This window comes from Chiloscyllium plagiosum, chromosome 27, assembly GCF_004010195.1.
Source record: "Chiloscyllium plagiosum isolate BGI_BamShark_2017 chromosome 27, ASM401019v2, whole genome shotgun sequence".
Taxonomy (NCBI): domain Eukaryota; kingdom Metazoa; phylum Chordata; class Chondrichthyes; order Orectolobiformes; family Hemiscylliidae; genus Chiloscyllium; species Chiloscyllium plagiosum.
Window position 1 is genome coordinate 19,330,170 of NC_057736.1, and position 22,059 is coordinate 19,352,228.

Sequence of the window (22,059 nt, forward strand, 5' to 3'; positions counted from 1 at the left end):
GCCCTCAGGGGCTGACTGGACCACCCAGTCACTGCCCATTTTAATTACCCATCCTATTCTCTTTCCGACATGCCCATCCTTGGCCTCCTCCATTGCCACAATGAACCAAACTGCAAATTGGAGGAACACCACCTCATCTCCTGCCTGGGCAGCTTATAGCCTGGAGGACTCAACATTGAGTTCTTCAATTTCAAATAACCTCCCTTCCCGACACCCTTCCCAGCCCCTCTCCCTCTCTCCCGCTACTCCCTGCCAATTACCGGATTCATTCCTGCTACTGGCTAACCATGTTGTTACTCTGTCTTTCACCTATCCCCACTTCATCATCCTACCCTACCACCCACTTTATCTGCAGCTCCTCCTACACCCACCCAGAGTCGTGAAACATCGCCTTCTCAGCCTCCTTATGCTGCCTGGCTTGTTGTGTTCTTCCAGCATCCTGCCTGTCTACTTTGGATTCCAGTATCTGCAGTATGTATTTTTTGCCTCTAACCAGTGTTCAATTGTAGCTGCTTGAACTACCTACGCAGAAGCCAGCTAATTCAGCATAACCTGGAAGTCAAATCATAGGTGGAATAACATACCAGATTACCACTCCATTCTGATTGCTGCATGTTATCTGTAATTTATCTACGTATATATCCATAAAGCCTCGTCTGCCTTAGGTGCAGCTTCTGGAAAAGGAAACCTAAGTGTTGAAGCATAATGGAAGAGGGAGTGGTATTGGGTTATTCTCAGATGCAATATGTCTGAATGAAGCAGTTTTGGAAAACTTATTCCCAGGCCATCTCATGTATATCCAATATAAGGTTATTGTTGAGGTATCAACAGGCTGACAGTGAACCAGAACTGTATGAATTGACTACACACAACCTAGACAAATGGAGTAACTGTCGAAAGACTTGGACACGATCCAAACACGCGTACACAAACTGACAGCAAACACAAGCGTGATTGCCACACTCAGGAATTATCCACAACCTACATTTTTTTAAAAATTTGCACCTTTCGAAAATATTTTATAGACAATGAAGTGCTTTTGACATGTAGTCAATATTGCAGTCTAGAGAATCAACAGTCAAGTTGCACACAGCTCCCACAAACAACATTGTGATTAAAAAAATGTGATATGGCTTGAGGGATAAGTATTGGTCTAGACAATGGGAAGTGGCCTGCAATTCTTCAAATAGTGTCCCAGAATTTTATGTCAACCCTAGAGCAAACAGGACCTTAATTTTATAACACATCCAAAAATGCCACCTCTGACATGGTCTCAAACCTACAACTGACTTGATGGCAACGACGTTAGAAACTGAACCAAGGGTCATACTCTATTAGAGAGGGAAGCTCACTCACTACTGTAAGATCCTATGTCTACAATACTAGTGTACACGGAGCATACATCAACAAGCAAATTATTTAATAATGAGGCAATGCAACATTCTATGTGCGATTGAGAAATCTACTATCCACTTTTCGGATGCCCTACCTGATGAGTGCTGTTCCAATCTGCTGTCGAATTTCTAGTCTTTCTTGATCAGACTGACGAGGTAGGATGTTCTTTTCTATAAGTTCTTGCTTTGTAGGTCTGTTGCTCAGCTTAAGGGCCAAAGTGTCTTTTCGTTTTACTTTATTGGCCAATGAACCTACATAAGATTTAGGATAAGATTTTACAGAGTAGGCAATACTTTCCTGTTCTTTCAAAAGAACTAAGCACTTTAGAGCATGTTTTAAACCTTCAGAGGAAAGAAAGAGTGAAACTAAATTTCAACCAAATGAACAACAACACTGCAAATATACAGTAGGCTAATATCTGTACTGGGATAATTAATTATACTAAATTACTGTGGGTTACAGAAGGAGATACTATAACATCTAGATTTAACACTCAATGGACAAGATTGGTACAAACTCGCTTACACATGTGCAATTGTAGCTTCCAATCGTCCTTGATGAACAACAGATTAACAGACATTTTAAATTAATAAATGTAAGTACATACTGGATTGATCTTCCTCGTCCTCATCGTAGTCATCCTTGTACAGAACTGGACCATCGTCATCAGAGTCACTCACATCATCTTCCTGTCTCACAAGCTCTGGAATGATGACAACTGATGAGACTAGTGGTGGATAATCTTGTTTCATGGGCCTGTGCTCCTCTTCCTCCTCTTCGTCCTCTGTGGTTTCCTCATCTGAGGGGCTGGGTGATCAGGTTATATGAAACAGATTTGATGTTTAATAAAAGACTCTGCTGGTTCCTGTGGGAAACATTATACTCCACAGAGAATTAAAATAAAGACAACTCAAGAATATTGAGCAAAAGCATGTATTTCCATCATTTTGTTTTTATTCCAAGAATATTGATCATTAACTGTGATTAGAACTGCAGGCAACTTCAGGAAGACATCAACAGACTCTCAGTTTGGGCACAAAGAGATGGGGGCGGGGAGAGCGCAGATGAAATTCAGTGCAGATAAATGAGAACATCCAACTTGCAATGTAGAATAATACGGATACTAAACCAAATAGTGAAATCTTACAAAGAAAACTTGGAGGAATTTTATAGGCTGGATATGAGGAAAAGACTGTTAATGCAGGAAGATCTACCATAGTTCATAAAACAATCAGCTGTGTGTTGAGAATTTTTTTTAATGTAGTCAGTTATGACAGTCGAGATCAATCTGTCTGAAAGCAGGAATGGAAGCTGATTCAATAGTAACTTTGAAATACAGATTAGCTAAATACAAAGCAGAATTTACAGGCCTATCAGGAAAACACAGGAAAGGAAGATGAATTGTAGAGCACTTTCACTGGTACAATAGGCCAAATACTTTTTTAGAAACCCAAACTTTATGAGTTTAAGATGGAACAGTGAGTTGATAAAACTGTTAGCTTTTATAAACAGGAGTTATGAAGTTCACAGTAAAGATGAATGTTAAATCTACAATGTTTTGATTGAGCTGCAATTAGGATAGTGCATCCTACTTTAGTATGGAGTGAGAAGCAGCTCACTGAGATGAAAACAGATGGGAAAACTGAGACTTTCAATAAAACAAGAGATCAAGACAAGATCTGATGAAAGATATTGAAAATTGTGATTGATAAGATCATTGGGGAGACCACTTTCGGTCAACAATGAGCTAGTAACTGAAGGACGTAACTTTGAAACTGTCCCCTCAGATGAAGAGATTGCGAGACTTAAAAATTATAGAAGACTGTTCAGGAATTCCCTGCCAGAACAAGAAAGGGAGCAGAATTGATTATACTGAATTGTATATACAATAAATTGTATTTTAATATTTTATGGGAAGGCACAGGGAAATGTGGCTAAATTGAAGGGTCTAAGATCTAGAGCTGATGCTGACAGAATGGGTTAATTGACTTCCTTCTATGTTGATAAGTTGCCTCAATTCAAAGTTGCAGTATAAAAATGTTTGTAGCTCAACATCCAAGCTCTGTTTCTTCACCCACAGATACCAAGTATTTCCAGCACTTGTTGCTTTTATTTGTAGTTTATGCTTATTTGGGTAGACAAATTTTAGTCAGAGTAGGTTCTACAGAATGTGGAACAACTCTAGGGCTCTGAGCTTGTGAGCATTTAAGAAAAATTCTTTCATGGGATGTAGGCATTGCTGGCAAAAGTATCTTTCCCTAGCTGCCCTCAAATGGAGTGGCTTCTTAGGTCATTTAAGGGTATTTAAGAGTCAATTACCTATTACGTGATCAACTACTGCGAATCTGGAGTCATATATAGGTCAGACCAGATATCCTTCTCTAAAGGACATGAATAAATTAGCTGGGCTTTTAACAAGAATGACAGTCTCATGTCACCATTATAGAGGCTAGCTTCATATTCCAGGTATATAAACAATTTGAATTTTACTAGTTACTGTGGTGAGATTTGAACCGGAGTTACTAGCAAGAGGCTCTGGATTACTCCCCAGTGACATTACCAGTCATCTGTAAAAATTAGTTCATATTTCTGTCCTAAGTATTCAATAGCGACTCCTGCTGGAAAATGGACAAGAGTGACTTCTGAAAGCTTACAAGCCAGGAGAATCAGCATGATCTGGTAACCACACCGTAGCATGAATTAATAGCTCCACATGAAGCTAGAGAAGGGAAAAACGTGGAATCCGAAAGGGTTCTCTATGAATACCTCAGGGTAGATAGAGGAATTTCAAGTAATCAGTTCATTTTTTTGTGTTGTGCAAGTTTGGACTCGTAAAGGTGCAGCAAATGATGAAAAGCATAAATTGAGCAATCCATAGTTCAAGGAGGGGACAATTACCCAAGGTTCCCACACCAAATGCCATTAAGCACACCCTGCTGGAGATGGAAAAACAGGTGAGGAAAGACTCAATAAGGTACTAGAGGACTGCTAATATTATTTAAAAAAAAAGAGGGACAGACCAGGAAGTTAAGGTCAACCAGTCTAACCTCAGTGATGGAGAAAGTTAAGAGAAAACATTCTGAGGGACTGAACATTTCTATACGTGGGAAGACATGGATTTGTTAAAGAAGAGTCATGTTTCACAAATTTGATTTTTATTTTGAAGAGTTTGCCAGGAGTGTTGAAATGATGTGATCTACATAGACATTAGCAAGATTTTTAATAGAAGGAGAGAAGTTGAGGACTGCAGATGCTGGAGAGTCAAAGTTGAAAAGCGTGCCGCTGGAAAAGCACAGGTCAGGCAGCATCCAGAAGCAGGAGAATCGATGTTTCATTCCTGGTGAAGGGGTCATGCCCAAAATGTCAACTCTCTGTGCTTTTCCAGAGTCACACTTTTCGAATTTTAATAGCTGTAGTTGACCTTCTTCTTATCGGAAGGATGTTGTGAAACTTGCAAGAGTTCAAAAAGATTGACAAGGATGTTGCTAGGTTTGGAGGATTTGAGCTACAGGGAGAGACTGAATAGGCCCTGGACCATCGGAGGCTGAGGGGTATGGATAGGATTAATAGACAGTCTTTTCCCTGGGGTGGCGGAGTCTAGAACTAGAGGGCATAGGTTTAGAGTGAGGGGGAAAGACATAAAAGGGATCCAAGGGGCAACTTTTTCACACAGAGGGTCACGCATGTATGTAATGAGCTGCCAGAAGTAGTGGTGGAGGCTGGTACAATGACAATGTTAAAAGGTATCTGGATGGGTACATGAATAGGAAGGGTTTAGAGGGATATGGGCCAAGTGCTGGCAAATGATCTAGATTAGGTTAGGATATCTGGTCGGTATGGACGAGTTGGACCAAAGGTTCTGTTTCCTGCTGTACATGTCTATGGCTCTAAGTAAGCAGGTGCCCATGTGATCCAAACCAAAGTGATACACTGGATTCAAAATGGCTCAGAGGCAGGAAGTAAAGGGTAGTAGTGGAAGGATTTATGACTAGAAGTCAGTTTCCAATGGAGTTCCACAAGGCCCAGTGCTGGGGTTCTTATCGTTTGTGATGTACATGAATGATAATTATAGGAAACATGATCAAGTAGTTCATGGACGACAGCATAATTGGTGGGGTGATAACTAGGGTGAGAAGGATAGCCATAAACAGGAGGATAGCAACAGACTGGTCGGGTGGGCACAGTAGAGTCAAATTGAAATCAACTTGGAAACGTAGGAGGGCTAACAATCTAAGGGATTATACAATGACGACAGGACCCTGGTAAGTACTGAAACCCAGAGGGAACTTGGTGTGCATATGCACAAATCTTTGAAGGGCAGGTGGATAAGATAGTTAAGAAACTATATGAGATTCTTGCTTTTACTAGCTGAGGCATGGAATACAAGAGCAAGAAAACGATACTCGTGTTCCACAGGTCATGCTGATTCTCCTGGTTTGTAAGCTTTCAGAAGTCACTCTTGCCCATTTTCCAGCAGGAGTCACTATTGAATACTTTGGACTGAAATACTGGTTAGACCACAAAGAGTGCTGCATGCAATGATCACCACAGTATAAGGAGGAATGAGACTGTTTTAGAGAAGATGCAGAGGATATGTACCAGGATATTGCCTGAGCTGGAGGGCTTGAGCTACAAAGAGAGACTGGATAGGTTGGGATTGATTTACTTGGTCTAATGAAGTTTGATAGATGATCCTACTGAGGTGCAGAAGATTATGAAGGGCATTATTAGGGTGGATAGGAAAGCATTTTTCCATTAGTAGAGGGGTCAGTAACCAGGGATAGAGTTAAGATAGGAAATGGAAGGCCAACAGAACTTGAGAAGAAATATTTTCACAGAGGGAGGTGAGATTTTGAAACTCACTGCCTGAAAGGGTGTTTTGAGTCAGAAACGATCATAATGTAGAAAGCAGTTCTTCAGATATCCACTCACTTTGCCATACCCTTCAGGGCTGTGGGATAAAAGCTGGAAAATGGGATTAGTGTAGTCGGCTCTTCGTTGACCAGCACAAATATAATGGGCTGAATGGTCATCTTCTGTGCTATAAATGACTGAGAATCTGACAAAGCTGACAGGTCTCTCATCCTCTGGGTCATATAGCCTCTATCTCTCAACAGCTAAAGGAATGTTTTTAAATCCAACTTTTCGAATACATGATAATATCTCCTGGGCAGAAGTAGGGATACTACCACTTGTAACACCTGAAAATATTTTTAAATCAACCTGTTTGGACACGTCATGATGCACCTCTGTGTCACATGGACCAACAGGACCAGAGATAGGGATACTATCACTGCAAGGTCACAAAAAAAAGTGTAATTTGGATAGGGGTACCTTGAGAGTGAATGTGAACTTGGCAATAATACACAAAGAGATAATACCCTCTGGGATGGGAGAGTGAAAACAGAATTTCAGAAGCAAAAGTCACAAAAGTCATGAATACGAATTTTAAAGGAACATAAATACACAGGGTCTAACATATAATGGTTTGCATGTCAGCACGAATTAGAACACTCAATTTTTTTTCAAAGGACCATCCATGCTGGTCAAAGATGAGAACTGAATTAATACATTACAAGGAATTCTGACACAAACTCCATGTTTTCCCACAAATCTTAACCTATCTTTTGTGTCTAAGATGCTCACAGAACTTAAGCACAAACACAGACATTGTTTCTGCTCATCATGTAGCATGGATTTAGGAGTGTACACAAGAACTCTTCACCTACACAGGTCTTCTATAACTAAGTGAAATTCTCACCTCTGCTATATTGCACTTGCTCTCACCTCAAGTAAGGTCTAGCCAGGTATTTGTGATGCACCATTAAACTTGATTGGATTTTCCACCACTTTCTATATTCTGATCAACTCTGGTCAGTTTACAAATATAACCCCCCTCCCACAATTCAAACCACTAAAACAATTAATTGTGTTAATTAGAACACACAAACTAAGAATGAAGGTACACCAGTGCTCACAGAAATTTAGGTACAAGTTCATTGAAAGGACAATTACATACAATGTATAGCACAGAAACAGGCCATTGAGTTCAACTGGTCCAGAGTGGTGTTTATGATCATTAGCCTCAACTAACATTCAATATAAATTTCTAATCTATTCTCCCCAAAGTTTAATCATCCAACATTAACAAGCACTTACCTCTAAATACATAAAACCGAAACAATGGTCATGTGAAATAACACATGCACTCACCATTTTAATTTCTCTAAGGTGACTTGCAAAGCCCGGTTCTTATTAGCATCATCAAAGGCAGTCTCAAAAAGCAAGGACTTTGCTGTATGTGAACCATCAGCTGCAGTGACAACTGGTCGAGGGCTACACAATGCTTGCTGGATCATTATGTGCAAAGGAACTTGAGATTGGCGAGTCGGAAGGAGCTCGGGACAATCATCAGATGAAGGGTGAGGCTGCTGATCAGGTTCTTTATCGTGTTGTACGCTGCCATGACAGAATGTCAATACAGGAGGACTAGCTTTGATTGGAACTCTTGGTGGGAGGGACTGACGAGGAGCAGGTTCTGGAGCAGAAGGTGGGCGCGAAGGCAATGCTGGCGATGATGTAGGTGCATGTGTTGATGTCGATACTTGCATTGGCAGCTGCAGTCTCTCCTTGTTCTCACTCACATTCTGGGTAGTGTTGTTTGGCTCAGTCACAGGTGGATTGAAGCTTATCCTCCTGTGGGATCCTGGTGGTGAATGCTTACCTGGCACAACCAAGCCAGGGGTCATGATATGACTAAGTTCCGCTGAAACAGAATTTTGCAAATTGAGTCAGCGTTCCAAAACTTGCCTGTTTTAAGAATTGTACCACTATTCATTGCTTAGTAACTAACTTCATCTGATAAGGGCATTGTGAGACCTTGTCTGTCAAACAAACAGCAAGGCAACAGCTTTATGGTGGTTGGCTGGACAGAACAAAAAATCCTATAGCAGGCAGCTTTGGTCAATATATGAAAATATTAAATATGACATAATGACCTAATGACCTGAGCACAAACCATGCTCAGTACAAGGCTGAACATTCCTTTCTTACATGTTTCACATTTAAGACTCTGCCTTAGAAGAACACAGGTTAAGTTTCAACTAGCCACACCATCATGCCTTAAGCTTTTACATTAACATAAGATATATATTTATAGACAAAAGATTTATGACATCAGAAGGGCAACAAGTTAGTATTGCTGCATCAAGATTTTCAGGCGTGAGTAATGCTGCTATATATGGACACAGCAACAGGGAAATGTTACTGGACAATTTCAAAAGCACTTGTTACAGTATTAGCCTTCCTGTGTGCAGGCATTGAAATAACCATTGTGGTGAGTGCCAGCTAGACAATCCACTGAATCTATTCCACTGTTAAATTTGATTATGGCAGATCTATATCTCAACTCCATTCACCTGCCTTTTCCATATGCCTAGATATTGTTACCTGGCCAAAAAAGACTTGTTAATCTCAGCTTTGAAGATTTTAATTTATCACAAACCATTCACAAGCTTTTAGGGAAGCGACTTCCAGATCTTAGTTATTAGTTGTATGGAAAGGGAGGTTTTGCTTCTAGATAGCCAGGGTCCAACAGTAAGGTCAAGTCCTCTTGTGCTGAACTCTCACCCAAGAAAATTGTCCTTGAATGCACCCCATCAAGTTCCTTAATTGTTATAAACAACGCGATCAGATCACTGTTAGACCTGCAGTCATGCACCTTGTTCTTAAAAGTAAACTCTTTAAGTCCCTGTATTATTCAGATGAATGTGTGCAGTATGTAGATTGCAACAATGCCATTTGGCTTTGAACACTTTGGCTGTGAAGTCCCTTTCCCATGTCAATATACATTACTTGTATTCAGTGCGCAAATTAACTCCAGATGGGAACTGTACATTGACAACCTTTGAACTCTAAAACTCAAACATCACTTCCTCAATTATGACTCCAATCCTCTTGGAAAAAGCCAATATCAATTAAGCTTTTCTGATTACTCTTTGCACCTTTGAGTTAGTTTTTAAGTAATTTACGTGTATAGACCCAAATCCATTAGGTTCTCCACAGTTTGTTTCTCATCATTGAAATAAAATTCAAATTTTGACTCCTTCAGATACAAAATCTTAACTTTTATGTTATAAACTTTGACTTCCTCATACTGAACTCCATTTGCTACAGAAATGTGGTAAGTACACTAATCTACAATTGCAGCGTATTTCAAAATTCTACCTGTAGGTTATTTTGCAAAACATGGAGGAGTGCTTTGCAGACACTTACCAAACAGGGGATTGCTATTCCGGTTGGGTTTTGGAGGTGGAATTGGAGGTTGTTTGGCAGGAGCCGTGGTAGTGGTGGTTGTGCTGGTAGTATTTGTAGTTGTGGCAAAAGAGTCAGTGGTATTGGTGGAACAAGAAGTGGAGAAACAGGAAATAATGGAAGAGACGTCCTTGGCAGCAGTCATGTTGGCTCCAGAATCTTTTACTTGCCCCTCGCCTGCCTCCAGAGCAGGAGCTGACAGCGGTCGTTTCGGAGGAAGTAAAGCCTGTTTCTGATCACGCATGGGCTCCATTTCTGACAATGGACGTCTGTCTGCAGCCTCTACTGAGATACATTGAAAAGAAATGTGCATCAACTAGAGGAAGCACAAAATTGGGAATGATGAGCACAACAAACATCTAGACACTGATAATGGACAAGAAATGTAGAACCTTCACTAAAAAACAGAGATAAACAGTTTTGAAGCATGTGTGGTGTGGTAGTCTCTTTTTAATTTTCAGAATGACTATACTGAAGAAAAGAAAGTAAGTTACTAAAGACTTTCACTTAGGTGATGACACCCCTTTACAAACTATTATTAACCAGGCAGTAGAAAATAGTATCACTGAAATTTAAACAACATTTCACTGCACTATATCCTTGGTTAGAATAAAATGGAATTCTATTTTTCATTCCTCACCCTTGATCTTGCGATAATACTACGTCCCCTTTTTTGTAAATTCCATCAGTCCGATAACCCTGCAGGACCTCTTCATTCTTCTGCATATTTTAGTTTAATCTTGATTTTCCCTACTTCAAACTGATGTGATTGCCTTTACACATGTCCTATGATAGGGGAGTTGGTGAATGGAGGGTTATAATGTGAAGTATTTACAATTTTCTACGAAGTGTAGCCCCCACTCCCTCAAGATTCCTGTACAATTGTAGTATCTTGACAAAATCAAAGAGTAGCATTAGGTGCACCGAGACATTTCAATTGGGAATATCATGTTGGATGGGCATTGAGAGGAATGCAGGAACTCCACAAGCCTGCTCATTTACTTGAACATCAGCTTCTATAGTTTGGTAACTTAAGCAAATTTGGGAAATTAACGAGTTACACAGTGCTACAGAGCAACTCGGTCAAGCAAATTAATTTTTGCACTGACTTTTAGAACCCTACTTGGAATATAAGGGAGCAGACACATATGTAATGTTTATTTTTAGTTTAATGGTCTTAATTCCTTGAGTTACCAGTTACACTCTGTACACCATCATTAATGTAATGGAGGACAACCAAGTAAAGCTCAATATCTTGCAAATTTAACTAAGTTAAAAGAGAATCAAATCATAGGTACACCAGCATAAGGTACACAGAAAGGCCAGTGAAATAAGACCAGATAGCTCCAGCCCAAAAAGCTAGAACAATCTGACACACAAGTTAAATGGTCTGCCCTTCAGCAGGAAATTTGCTTTTACTGATTCAGTGAAACCTTCAAAATAAAGATCAAAAAGACAAGGATAATCAATTACATTTGCCATTCTATTGTACCAAGCTGCATTGATGCTGTTTGAACATGTGACAATGTGAAATTCACAAAATTTCAAACATTTACTTCTACTTCCACAAATATGAAACTTGAAAAAAATCTGTCTGGTGAGCTCTGCAGTAACAGAGGGGTTTTCTAGGCTTTTCCTTAGTATGTTTAAAAACAGTTCATTTTCATAATCACTGCACAATAACACCATTTATACAGCAAAAGTGAGGCACGCTCTCTGTTTTGGTAAGCTTTCCTCATCATATAAAATAATGAACAGGGATGTTTTAATTACCAGATTAAAAGCCGTTTAGATCTGGGAAAACAAAGGTTTTCTATCTTAGTCAAAATAGCAATGCATTATCGTTGGTTTGATTTATTACCTTTAGTTCTTTGCTGTTCCTCCGTGGAACTCTTCATTCTCTCCTCACTTTCTTGCGGTGGTTTTGAAAAGCTTGACTTTTTTTCACCTCTGGGGGCTGGTTGAGCCTCTGTTGAGGTAGATAACTCACCCACAGGAACCGTGTGCCCATTCTTTAGTGTATTGTTCTGGGCAGGTTTGCTGTTAACTTCTCCATCTGCGGAATGGAAGAAATAGAAGCTGGGTAAGTCTTTGATAGAATAGTAGATTAGAAGAAACTGATTCCACCTACAGGAAAGCCTGTAAGCAGGGAATTCATTTAAGATACCTGGCAAAAGTACCAAAGCAAACATGAGCAGAAATTTTCTTCATGCAGTGAATTATGACCTGAAATACGCCATCAGAAAATGGTGGGGGAAACTAATTTGACACTGGATACATACTGAAGGTGAAATTTGCAGGACTGTGGACAAAGTGCACTCAGCTGCACAAAGGGGAGTCACAAGCAATACTGAGCTGAATGGCCTTCTGCTGAACTGTGTTCTATGATTCTGTAAAGAATGTGAATGAGCCAAGCATGAGGCTTGGACACAAAGGTCTGGCACCCAATCTGCTCTTGCAAAGTTTAGTGCTGTTACTGTTCACAAAATAGAATGACAAAAATCCTTCGGTAAAAATCTTCTCTCATTAATTAGAGACACAGTTAATAATTTATGCCCATCAGCTGCTTTCTACGCTTTACCACTTGCAATCTCTCTTTCCTTCTCTAATCTATTTGGGTCCATCGCTATCTGTTTGGTTGCATCAGCTGCATCAGTGCTCAGTCCCACTGCCTTCTGTAAATACCTGCTAAGTATTGGATTTTCAAAAGTTTAAGAACATTTAATTAAAAAAAGTTCCAAAGCCCGATCAACAATTACTCAGAAATCTTTTCCCAATACTTTTCACATCCAAAAAGTTGGGGTTAATAAATTATTCTTCTGATCTGAGGGGGCTCATGTTACAAACAGAATATGAACAGAACCAAGATCCTCTTGCGAGAACTGCCACTCAGTACAACTGGAGATTCAGCCTGCAATACATCACTGGTGTACACAGTTCCCACCCTATAGCCTTGGTACCATCATTCATTTAAGGTTGTCAACTTCAGTTTAACATATTCCTGGCTATAACTATATGACTATCCTGCTTCTAACTGCCATAGCTCCATGCTCCCACCACTGATTGTCAAAAACATTTATCTGTACCTGGCCTCATCCACCCACAGTCATGCAGGAAGAAAGAAGATACAAATTATCCTGTGATGACCATTGACTTGCTGGTCAAACAGCCTTCTCCCAAGTTGAAAACTTATGCAGCTAATAAACAATTATGTTCAAAGCTAATAGCAAAAACCTGATTTTATTTTTAATGCATCCTATGATTTTAATTTACTCCAGAGTTACTGAAAACAGTTGACATAAAATTAATCTTTAATGCCTGGAGACTGCAATATATTTCTTCAAGGTTGGCAGTTTTACTTGCATCAGAAAGTAACACACTAAACTAACAGGAAGTTGCAAGTTGATGTTAATTATCCTTATCAGCAATTGAACATGTTGGAAATAAACAAAATGCAGTTGGATTTTATGTGCGATGATGTGTTAAAGGTGGTGGTATCTATCACTTCAGTTTATGTTTCAGAATATTCATTATCTGACAAGTCTCCTCTTCTACCACCAGCTCCAAAACATCTACAGCTGGTCACCACAAATTAATTTTGCAACGGATTACATTCCCCATTTGCAATTATCTAGCTTCTTCTAAATAAAACAAAAATATACTTTCCTAAAAGTAAAAAGAAATGATCAGATTTTTCAGCATTGAATGCCACAAGCCCATCTTGGCTGCAATGGTAGTGAAAACGTTATTCACTGTGCCCCAAATTTTATGCTTTTTTTGGGCATTTCTTTAATTTTCAAACATTTAACATTTCCCTTCCAAAAATCTATTATGGGTTCTACTCCTACCTCTATTTCTGATTGGACAAACCTCCTGATAAGAATCTTGTGTGAACAAATTTCTCTTAAAACTTTGAAGCTTCCATGTTTTACGCTTTTTAGTAACTGGATCTCTCGACGAGCGAAAAACTCATTTAAAAGCTTCCATTATTCTGACTAGTCAATTTTGTGCATATACCAGTTTCAAATAGAACTCCCCTTCCCATCTCCATCTACCAAAATTTTCCTAATTCATTTTGCAGCAGCTCACTGGTCAATCTAGAAGGAAGTGAGCAGCAGGTATGTAGAAGCACCGTCACTTCCTGCACATCATCTTGGTATCGGACAACTGTTGTTGTTCAATTTTCTTGGTCAAAATCCTGTGATTCTTACCCAAGAGTCCTGGGAGAGCATCAATACTACACAGAATACAGAAGTTCAAGAGGTTGCTGGACCAACCCTTTCTCAGGGCAACTAGACATTTGGCAATAAATTCTGGAGTCATAGATATCCCAGAAATGAATACTAAAACAAAAGTATGGAGAGCTTTTGAACCCAGACAAATTTGCGAGCATATTAAGAATGAGCAATTTTTATTGTTAGCTATTTTTGAGAATTTGTTTTGCCATTGGCAGTGGAAGCTGCTGGCACTAAACCAATCAGATTATTTAAAAATGTAAAACTAAAGTTCAGCAGAATCAGGTATGTTGCTGAACAGGATTGGAACCAGATCTTGTATGCACAGAAGAGAAAAATCTAAGCTGTTGGATACAGAGTCTACTTGTATGTGGTTATAAAATTGTACAGCACAAGTGGTTGTGATTTGACTCATTATGCCTGTGCCAGCTCTTAAAGAACTGTCCAATAAGTCCTTGTTTTTTTTAAAACTGCATTCTGCAATTTTTTCCTTTTAAAGTACACATACAAATAATTTCGTGATCAAAGTTATTTTTGAAACTTCTTCCAGTAATGTGTCAAACAATGCATTCCAGGTCTTAAAATCCACTGCATTAAAAAAATTCTCAACTCCCCTCTGGCTCATTTACCTGGTTACCAAGCACCTGTCATTGCAAACAGTTTATCTTCTTTTCTCTATCAAATAACTTCACACTGGTTTACTTTCTGCTTACCCCAAAACAGTTAAGTATAACAAGCAATTTGCCAAAATGCAAAAAGTCAAACAATAAAACTTACTTTCCTCAAACGGAACATTGAGAACATGTATGAGGATCGCTGAATGTAAAGATTTAGTTTCTTCAAATTTCTATGTGATAATCTTTTCTCTGATGAAAGGAGGTGACTGTTCCCTGGTGTGGATATAACGTCTTTAATGCCATAAAACATCCCATGGTGCATTATCAAATAAAAATTGACGGTGAATCAATTTAAGGAAAAATTAAAGCAGATTAGTAGAAGCTTGGTCAAAGAGGTAGATTTCAAGCAGTGCCTTAAAGGAGGAAAGCAAGAAAGGGAAAAAAAGATGCAAAGATATTCAACATCTTGAGGACCAGCCAACTGACAGCATTACCATCAAGGAAGGAGTGATTTAAGTTGGGGAAGCTCAAGACATCAGAATTAGAGGAAGCTTGTTGGGCTAGAGGAGGCCACAGAGATAAGGTGGGGTGAGGTCAACGAGTGATGAGGTAACAATGATGAGAATTTTGAAATTGAGATGTTGCTTAACCAGGAGTCAACCTGTCAAGCAGAGTGGTAGTGGTGAACAGGACATGGTGCAAGTTAAGAGAAAAGCAGCAGAGCTTTGGAATGACCTCAAGATCAGAGAATAAAAAACAAGAGGCCAGCCAGAAGAACAATTTGGAGTAGTCATGTTAAGTGTTAACAAAAGCACAAATAAAGTTTTCAGCAGATAAGCTAAGATAGGTGTTGAATGTGGAAATAAGATAACCTCAGTGGTGTTGCAGGTGCGTCTGGAAGTTTACCTTAAGATCAAACATCACACCAGGCGATGAACAGTCCGGTTTGACAGATTCAACAGGGAAAGGGATGTCATTCAGATTCCTGTTTCAACACTCAACCCCTTTTCCACAGGTCTAATGTTATTGTGCTCTTGTATACTGCAATAGCAGACATGAAATCTTAGGTAGGTTTGTACCTCAGACTCTAACATGCCTATGACCATTGTACATGCCACCTTTGCAATCACCTGACTTGCCGGATCTGATAAGTGATGGGATTTCGGAGAGGGTCAGATACTTAAGAGACTAAATAAAGCACTATGCACAGTAAATTCTGATCAGTTCAGGAGGTGGACAGCTATTTTAAAAACTGATGTATTAGTGGAGATAACTTGCAGCAGAGTTTCTTAGGCAATCAACTGATTGAAGAAGATTGTTATCTTTGAGCAGATCATGGACTTGCTCTCAGCATATACACTTGCCTTATAGATTTTATAAATATTCAGTGTTGCCCAAAAGTTGGTTCATGACCCAGAGATTGAAGCATTCATATTGACAGAAAGAAAATCTCAAATTTGACGTCCAACTTCACAGAACTATATTGAATTGTTTGAAACAGTTTCTGCTGGTGTTAATGCTTCATAATAGCCTCCTCCCATTTTAGTTCATCCATCTATATCTGCATAGTCTTTTCTCCCTCAAACTAATCTGGCTTGCTCTAAAATGCATCTATGCCACACGTCACAATTATTTTACATGGTAAACCTTCAAGCTACTTGTCAGATAAAGTAATTTTGTGGAATATGTACCGGATTTGTTCATGATCAGTTTATGACCAAGAGAGTCAGATTCTCCCAAAAGTTAGAAATAACTTTATGTTGGCCCTGTTGAATATCTTCACAAATTTTAAAGACCTACTTGGTAATTAATACCTTTGATTGGCACTTTCCTTTTTAACAGAAAAGTGGCGATCAATGCAAAATGAAGATGGAACCAAAGTTTAAAATATTGAAGTCAGATATTTTACAAAGCATCATCCTAAATGCTATAAGACTGGGCTCAGATCACAGGATCTTATGGAACTGAAGGGTGCTATTCAGTTTAACAGACCAAGTGATGAGTCTTTGAAACAAGTGTTCAATTTCAGCCCTTACTCCAGTTTTTCCAATAACCCTATGATAATCCTTTTCAAGCCGATACCAAATGTCTTTTAACAATATCTCAAGAATTCAGTTCCACCATCCTTCAACAGCATTCACTTCAAATCTCAATAGCTCTCTGCGTATAACCCTGTCACCACTTCCCCTCCAACTGCCTTTTCCCCAACTGCTCTGAAGCTATTTTCTCTTACCTAGCCACTTGCCAGTGATGATATTTTCTCCCTACTTGCTCTATCAAAATGCCTCCATTTTGAATGCCTCCAGAGTGCCTCTCATTAACATTCTTTTCTGTATGGAGAACAATTGTGCCTTTGCTAATTTCTTGATATAAATTAACTCTTTAGTTCCTTGTATCATCCTGGTAAATGCGCTCTTCAGGGCTTTGATATTTTTTTCAAATCATGTGATGCATAGTAATGCAACCGAGGTCTAACCAGAGGTCCATAATGAGATTTGTCACAGGGGAACACACCACGTCAAATTGCTTGTTCGCTCTTTATTTCGCTTTGGCTACAAGCTGAACAGCAGCAATCACCAAGCCGCAACTCTAATGTGTGACTCAGCACTTTTGCTAAAGGAACTGTTACCACCATCAGTATTAGCACTGATACTGCGCAGGAATATACATTGAAATAAAAATGAAAAATCACACTATTCAGTGCATCGGTTTGTGCTGCCAGCAACAGAGTTATAATCCCGAGTACTTCACCCTGGTGCTGCTCATTTCTAAATGCTTTTCCCAGACAATTCAAGATTGCATTAAGTTGGATACTTTTCACAGAGAGTGGAAATTATATGAAAGTTTCATAACTCCAAAGTTAAGCCCTGATGAAATTGCGGGAAACACACGATGCAATGCAATAACAAAGGCCACTGAATCACAATGTTTCTCCAAATATTTGGTTGGGAGAAGGGATCCATCTTATCTATTACTTGATTTGATATGTCACTTAAATCCAGATACATCAAGTCTCTCTTTATTCTGCGCACATTATACTTGCCTTGTTCAGGAATCTCTTTCAACACTCCCTTCTTAACCAGTTCAGCTCTGCTTTGTCTCACAGATAACTTCCTGTCCAAAACTGGAATTATAAAAATATGTCCGTGAGCAGACTTTCAGATAAATGTTTCTCACAACTCCCTTAAGTGACATCATAAACATGTTAAAACTCAAATCAGAAGAGAATGAGGGCAAGTGTAGGAGAAATGATTTACAGAATTTTTTAGATCATGTAATGCCATTCCAGAAATTGTGAAGAATGCAGAATCCATAACAGCTTTGTAAGGAACATGATTAATATTTGAAAGATAAAAGTTCAAGAGAAAAAGGTCTTCAAAGAGCCCATAAAGGCACAAGTGTTCTTGAACCATGCTTTAAATACAATCATTCTACCTGAATAAAAAGTTTGCTCATCTTCAATATAACATGGCATTTAAGGTTTAAGGCACTTATTGGTCTGATGGCCATTTAAACATTCAGATATTTTTCAAGTTATGCCGGGGCCCTTTATAACATTGTCACGCAACTTTCTTATCTTGGGACAAATATTTTCAAAAGTAGCAAACAATCTCTGTAACTAAAATACTTCAGCAGGGTACGATAATACTTACTGTGTTAAATGAAAGCAGAAACTCTTCAGATACTCAGGCTAGGTAACAACCATGGAGAAAACAAACTAATTTATGGTCTAGATATTAATCCTTTCAGAACAAAGTACTGTGCTAGTTTTGATCTGATGAAAACACCCAGTATCTTTTGATCATTTCATAATTTCAGTGTCTGTTAAACTATGACTTTTGCTGCTCATAAAAAAAAACTATTTTTTAGCACAATCACTGCCGATAGTTCACTTAATTCTAGTCTTGGACATCTCAAAATGTACTCTGAAACACAGTGCAAATTAGAAAGACAAAATCAATAACTACAGCGTGGTACTGATGTCAGTGGTGGGGTAGTTTTTGAAGAGGATTCTGAGGGACAAGGTGTACATGTATCTGGAAAGGCAAAGACTGGTTTGGGATAGCTAACATGGCTTTGTGGATGGGAAATCGTCTCACTAAATTGATTGAGTTTTTTGAAGTAGTGACAAAGATGATTAATGAAGGCACAGCGGTGGATGTTATTTATATGGACTTCAACAAGGCTCCACATGGTAGACTGGTTAGCAAGGTTAGATTACATGGAGTCCAGGGATAGCTAGCCATTTGGATACAAATTTGGCTTGAAGGAAGGAGACAGAGGGTGGTAGTGGAAGGCTGACTTTCAGACTGGAGGTCTGTGATCGAAAGCATGCCACAAGGATTCACTTTCAAGGAACTATTTCAAGGAGTATTTTATATACTAAATAAGGAGCAAGAGAGTGGCTAGGGAAAGGGTAACTCCATTCAAGGAGGAGGAGAGAATTTATGGGCAGAGCCAGAGGAAATGGGTGAGGTCCTGAATGAGAACTTTGCATCAGCACAGGTATTCACAAAGGAGGACATTGTGGATGCTGAGTCTTGGGTGGGGGTATTTTGATATTCTAGGGTCTTTCAATAAAAGTAAAGGTGGAGGTGTTGGGTGTTTTGAAAACATTAAAATAGACAAGTCCCCAGGACCTGACGGGTTCTATCCCAGAATATTGAGGGGCAAGTGAGGAAATTGTCGGGATCTTGTACAAATTCTTTGTAACCTCTTTCATCATGAGAGGACCGAAAGGACTGGAGAATAGCAAACATTGTTCCTTTGTTAAAGGAGGGCAATAGGGATAATCTGCAAAATTACAGGCAAGTGAGATTTACATCAGGTAGAGAAATTACTGGAGAAGATTCTTAGGGATACCATTTACTCACACTGAAAAAAACATGGACTTATTAGCAATAGGCAGCGTGGCTTTTTGTGGAGAAGGTCATGTCTCTCAAATTTAAGTGAGCTTCTTTTCGAGGAAGTGACAAAGATGATTGATGAATGCAGGGCCATAGCAGTTGTCTACTTGGACTTATGACAAGGTCCCTCATGGCAGGCTGACACAAAAGGTGAAGTCACATTGGATCTACAGTGAGCTGGTAAGATGGATATAGAACTGGCATGGTCATAGAAGACACAGTAACAGCAGAAAGGTATTTTTCAAATTGGACATTCGTGATCTGTCGTGTTCTGCAGGGACTCCTGGTGTTGTAATATACACACACACACACACACAAATATATATATATATAAAAGTGATTTGAGCATCCAATTCAGACCAGATCAACCAACTACTCATCCACCCCCACCGGTGTGTGGCACTGTGATGCAGCAGTGCTTACCACTGAACCAAAAACACCGCCCTTAGTAGCATCAACATACAGAGTGATCTAGGCATACAGGTCTATAGTACTGTGAAAGTGGCAACACAAATGAATAAGGTGAAGGCATATGGCACACTTACCTTCAGTAGTTAGGCACAGACTTTAAAAATTGGCAAGCTGTGTTGTGGTTGTATAGAACTACGTTAAGCTACTGTTAGATCCCACAGGCAGCCCTAATATCCACACTTGGAATACTGTGTACAGTTCTGGTTGCTACACAATCTGAAGGACATAGAGCCTTTGGAGACAGTACAAAATCAGCTTTCCAGAATGTTGCCTGGTTTGGTATTAGCTATGACAGATCAGACAAATTTAGTTGCTTTCATTTGCATATCAAAGGATGCAGGGTGACCTGATAGAAGTTTGCAAAATTATGAGACATGAATAGACTGGATAGTCAGAATATTTTCTCCCAGGGTAGAAATATCAATCACGAGGTAAAAGGTTGCATGTTTAAACGAGATACGAGAGGTAGACTTTTCCCCCCTACACAAGAGGGTGGTAAGTGACTGGAATACACTGCCAGAGGTGGTGGTGGTGGAGGCAATAGCAACGTTTAAAAGGCATCTTGACAGGTATGAATAGGCAGGGAATACAGAAATACAGACTGTGTAGAGGCAAAAAGGTTTTTAGTGAGGAAAAGCATCATGTGTTGGCACAGCCTTGGTGGGCCAAAGTGCCTGTTCCTGTGCTGTACAGTTCTTTGTTCTAATGCATACAAAATTCCTTGGGAAATACGGCACTCACATTGAGGGCACACCTGAAACTGATAGATAGTCACTTCCCTTTGAATTTTTCATGCTTCCTGTCCCCTGAACCAAAAGCTATCGCATTGTGGGGTGACTCTTCAAAAGTGTCAAAGGTGATATCTTCACGAACATAGTCCTTGATTGGAGTCTGCAGAGCTATTTCCACCGATAGGGGATACCTCACTTCAAAACATCACAGCTTTACACGATGGGCCGAATGGTCTCCTTCTGAATTGCATCATTCAATGGTTCTAAGATATCACTGCTGCTCGTCGATAGTTTAAATTGCAGAGAATGTTTGCTCCTATTTTTCTGGACTTTCTTAGCAATTGCATAAATATTGCACTTCGGAAGCAGATATTATGTCACATTCACATGCATGAAAAAGCATGTGAACATTTTAGATCAAGGTCCCTGATCAGAAATGGTGACTCAAAAGGAAATAGTTAAGTTAAAATTGCTTTTACAGACACCCAATTACAGACTTTATCCTTGCTTTATTTCAGAAAAGTTTAGCTTCAATTTTCAGACTGGAGAAAAGTTCAATTGCTTAATTTAAATTGACAAATTAACTGGCATTTTTTGAAGAGTCAGCCCATAAACTACAACTGGATCAGGTGCGTAAATAATAATTGTTTGATTTGATAATTCTGATAAAGACAATAAAAAAATCTGTCTATAATTTAGATTACCTTTCCTTCATATTGTGTTATTGGAAGCTGCAGATTACCAAGTGAGATCATGACTAAATATTCTGTTTAATTAAAATCACAGACCAGGAGTTTCCCTTGGAGGTCTCATGGGAAATGGGTGTAACACTGAGCCATTTAGATCAGGAAGTTCCTCTGTTTATTCAGAGTTAACATCTCTGTCAAGTTGCCAGTTGAAATGAAACAACTGAACTCTGAACCCCTTGGCAAACCAGGAGAAGGAAATTGAGAAGAAAAACAAAATCTATCATTTGGAAATTGTATTCCAAGTATAAGCCTATCAATGTCACTTAGCTTCACTACAGAACTGTTGAGGTTGAAACAAAATTCCAATATTCACTCTTTGGACTTGGGTTGAATGACCACAGGTTCAAAGTACCAGGACAAAGTGCATTCCTTCTCTTCTGCAATGGAAGGTTCACAAATAAAAAAAACTGTAAGAAATCATAGAACTGAGATCCAATGTGACCAGCTTGCTGCATTCTAGTACAAGCCGACCAGATATCCCAACCCAATCTAGTCCCACCTGCCAGCACCCGGCCCATATCCCTCCAAACCCTTCCTATTCCTATACCCATCCAAATGCCTCTTAAATGTTGCAATTGTACCAGCCTCCACTACATCCTCTGGCAGCTCATTCCATACACGTACCACCCTCTGCGTGAAAA

The 22,059-nt window shown here is 39.3% G+C and overlaps 1 protein-coding gene across 7 annotated transcripts in view; it reads right to left on the reverse strand.

The window, feature by feature from the left end:
• Positions 1-22,059, reverse strand: part of phactr4b (phosphatase and actin regulator 4b) — a 182,147-nt gene that overhangs the window by 11,428 nt on the left and 148,660 nt on the right. For 5 of the 7 annotated variants that reach the window (XM_043717592.1, XM_043717591.1, XM_043717593.1 and 2 more), the window contains 6 exons: positions 17,604-17,684; positions 11,570-11,764; positions 9,670-9,993; positions 7,609-8,161; positions 2,003-2,202; positions 1,490-1,646 (listed from right to left, as the gene is read on the reverse strand). In XM_043717592.1, the coding sequence (XP_043573527.1) occupies positions 1,490-1,646; positions 2,003-2,202; positions 7,609-8,161; positions 9,670-9,993; positions 11,570-11,764; positions 17,604-17,684 (1,510 nt within the window). The remainder of the gene's footprint in view (positions 1-1,489; positions 1,647-2,002; positions 2,203-7,608; positions 8,162-9,669; positions 9,994-11,569; positions 11,765-17,603; positions 17,685-22,059) is intronic. The other 2 variants (XM_043717589.1, XM_043717594.1) reach the window with 2 other exon arrangements.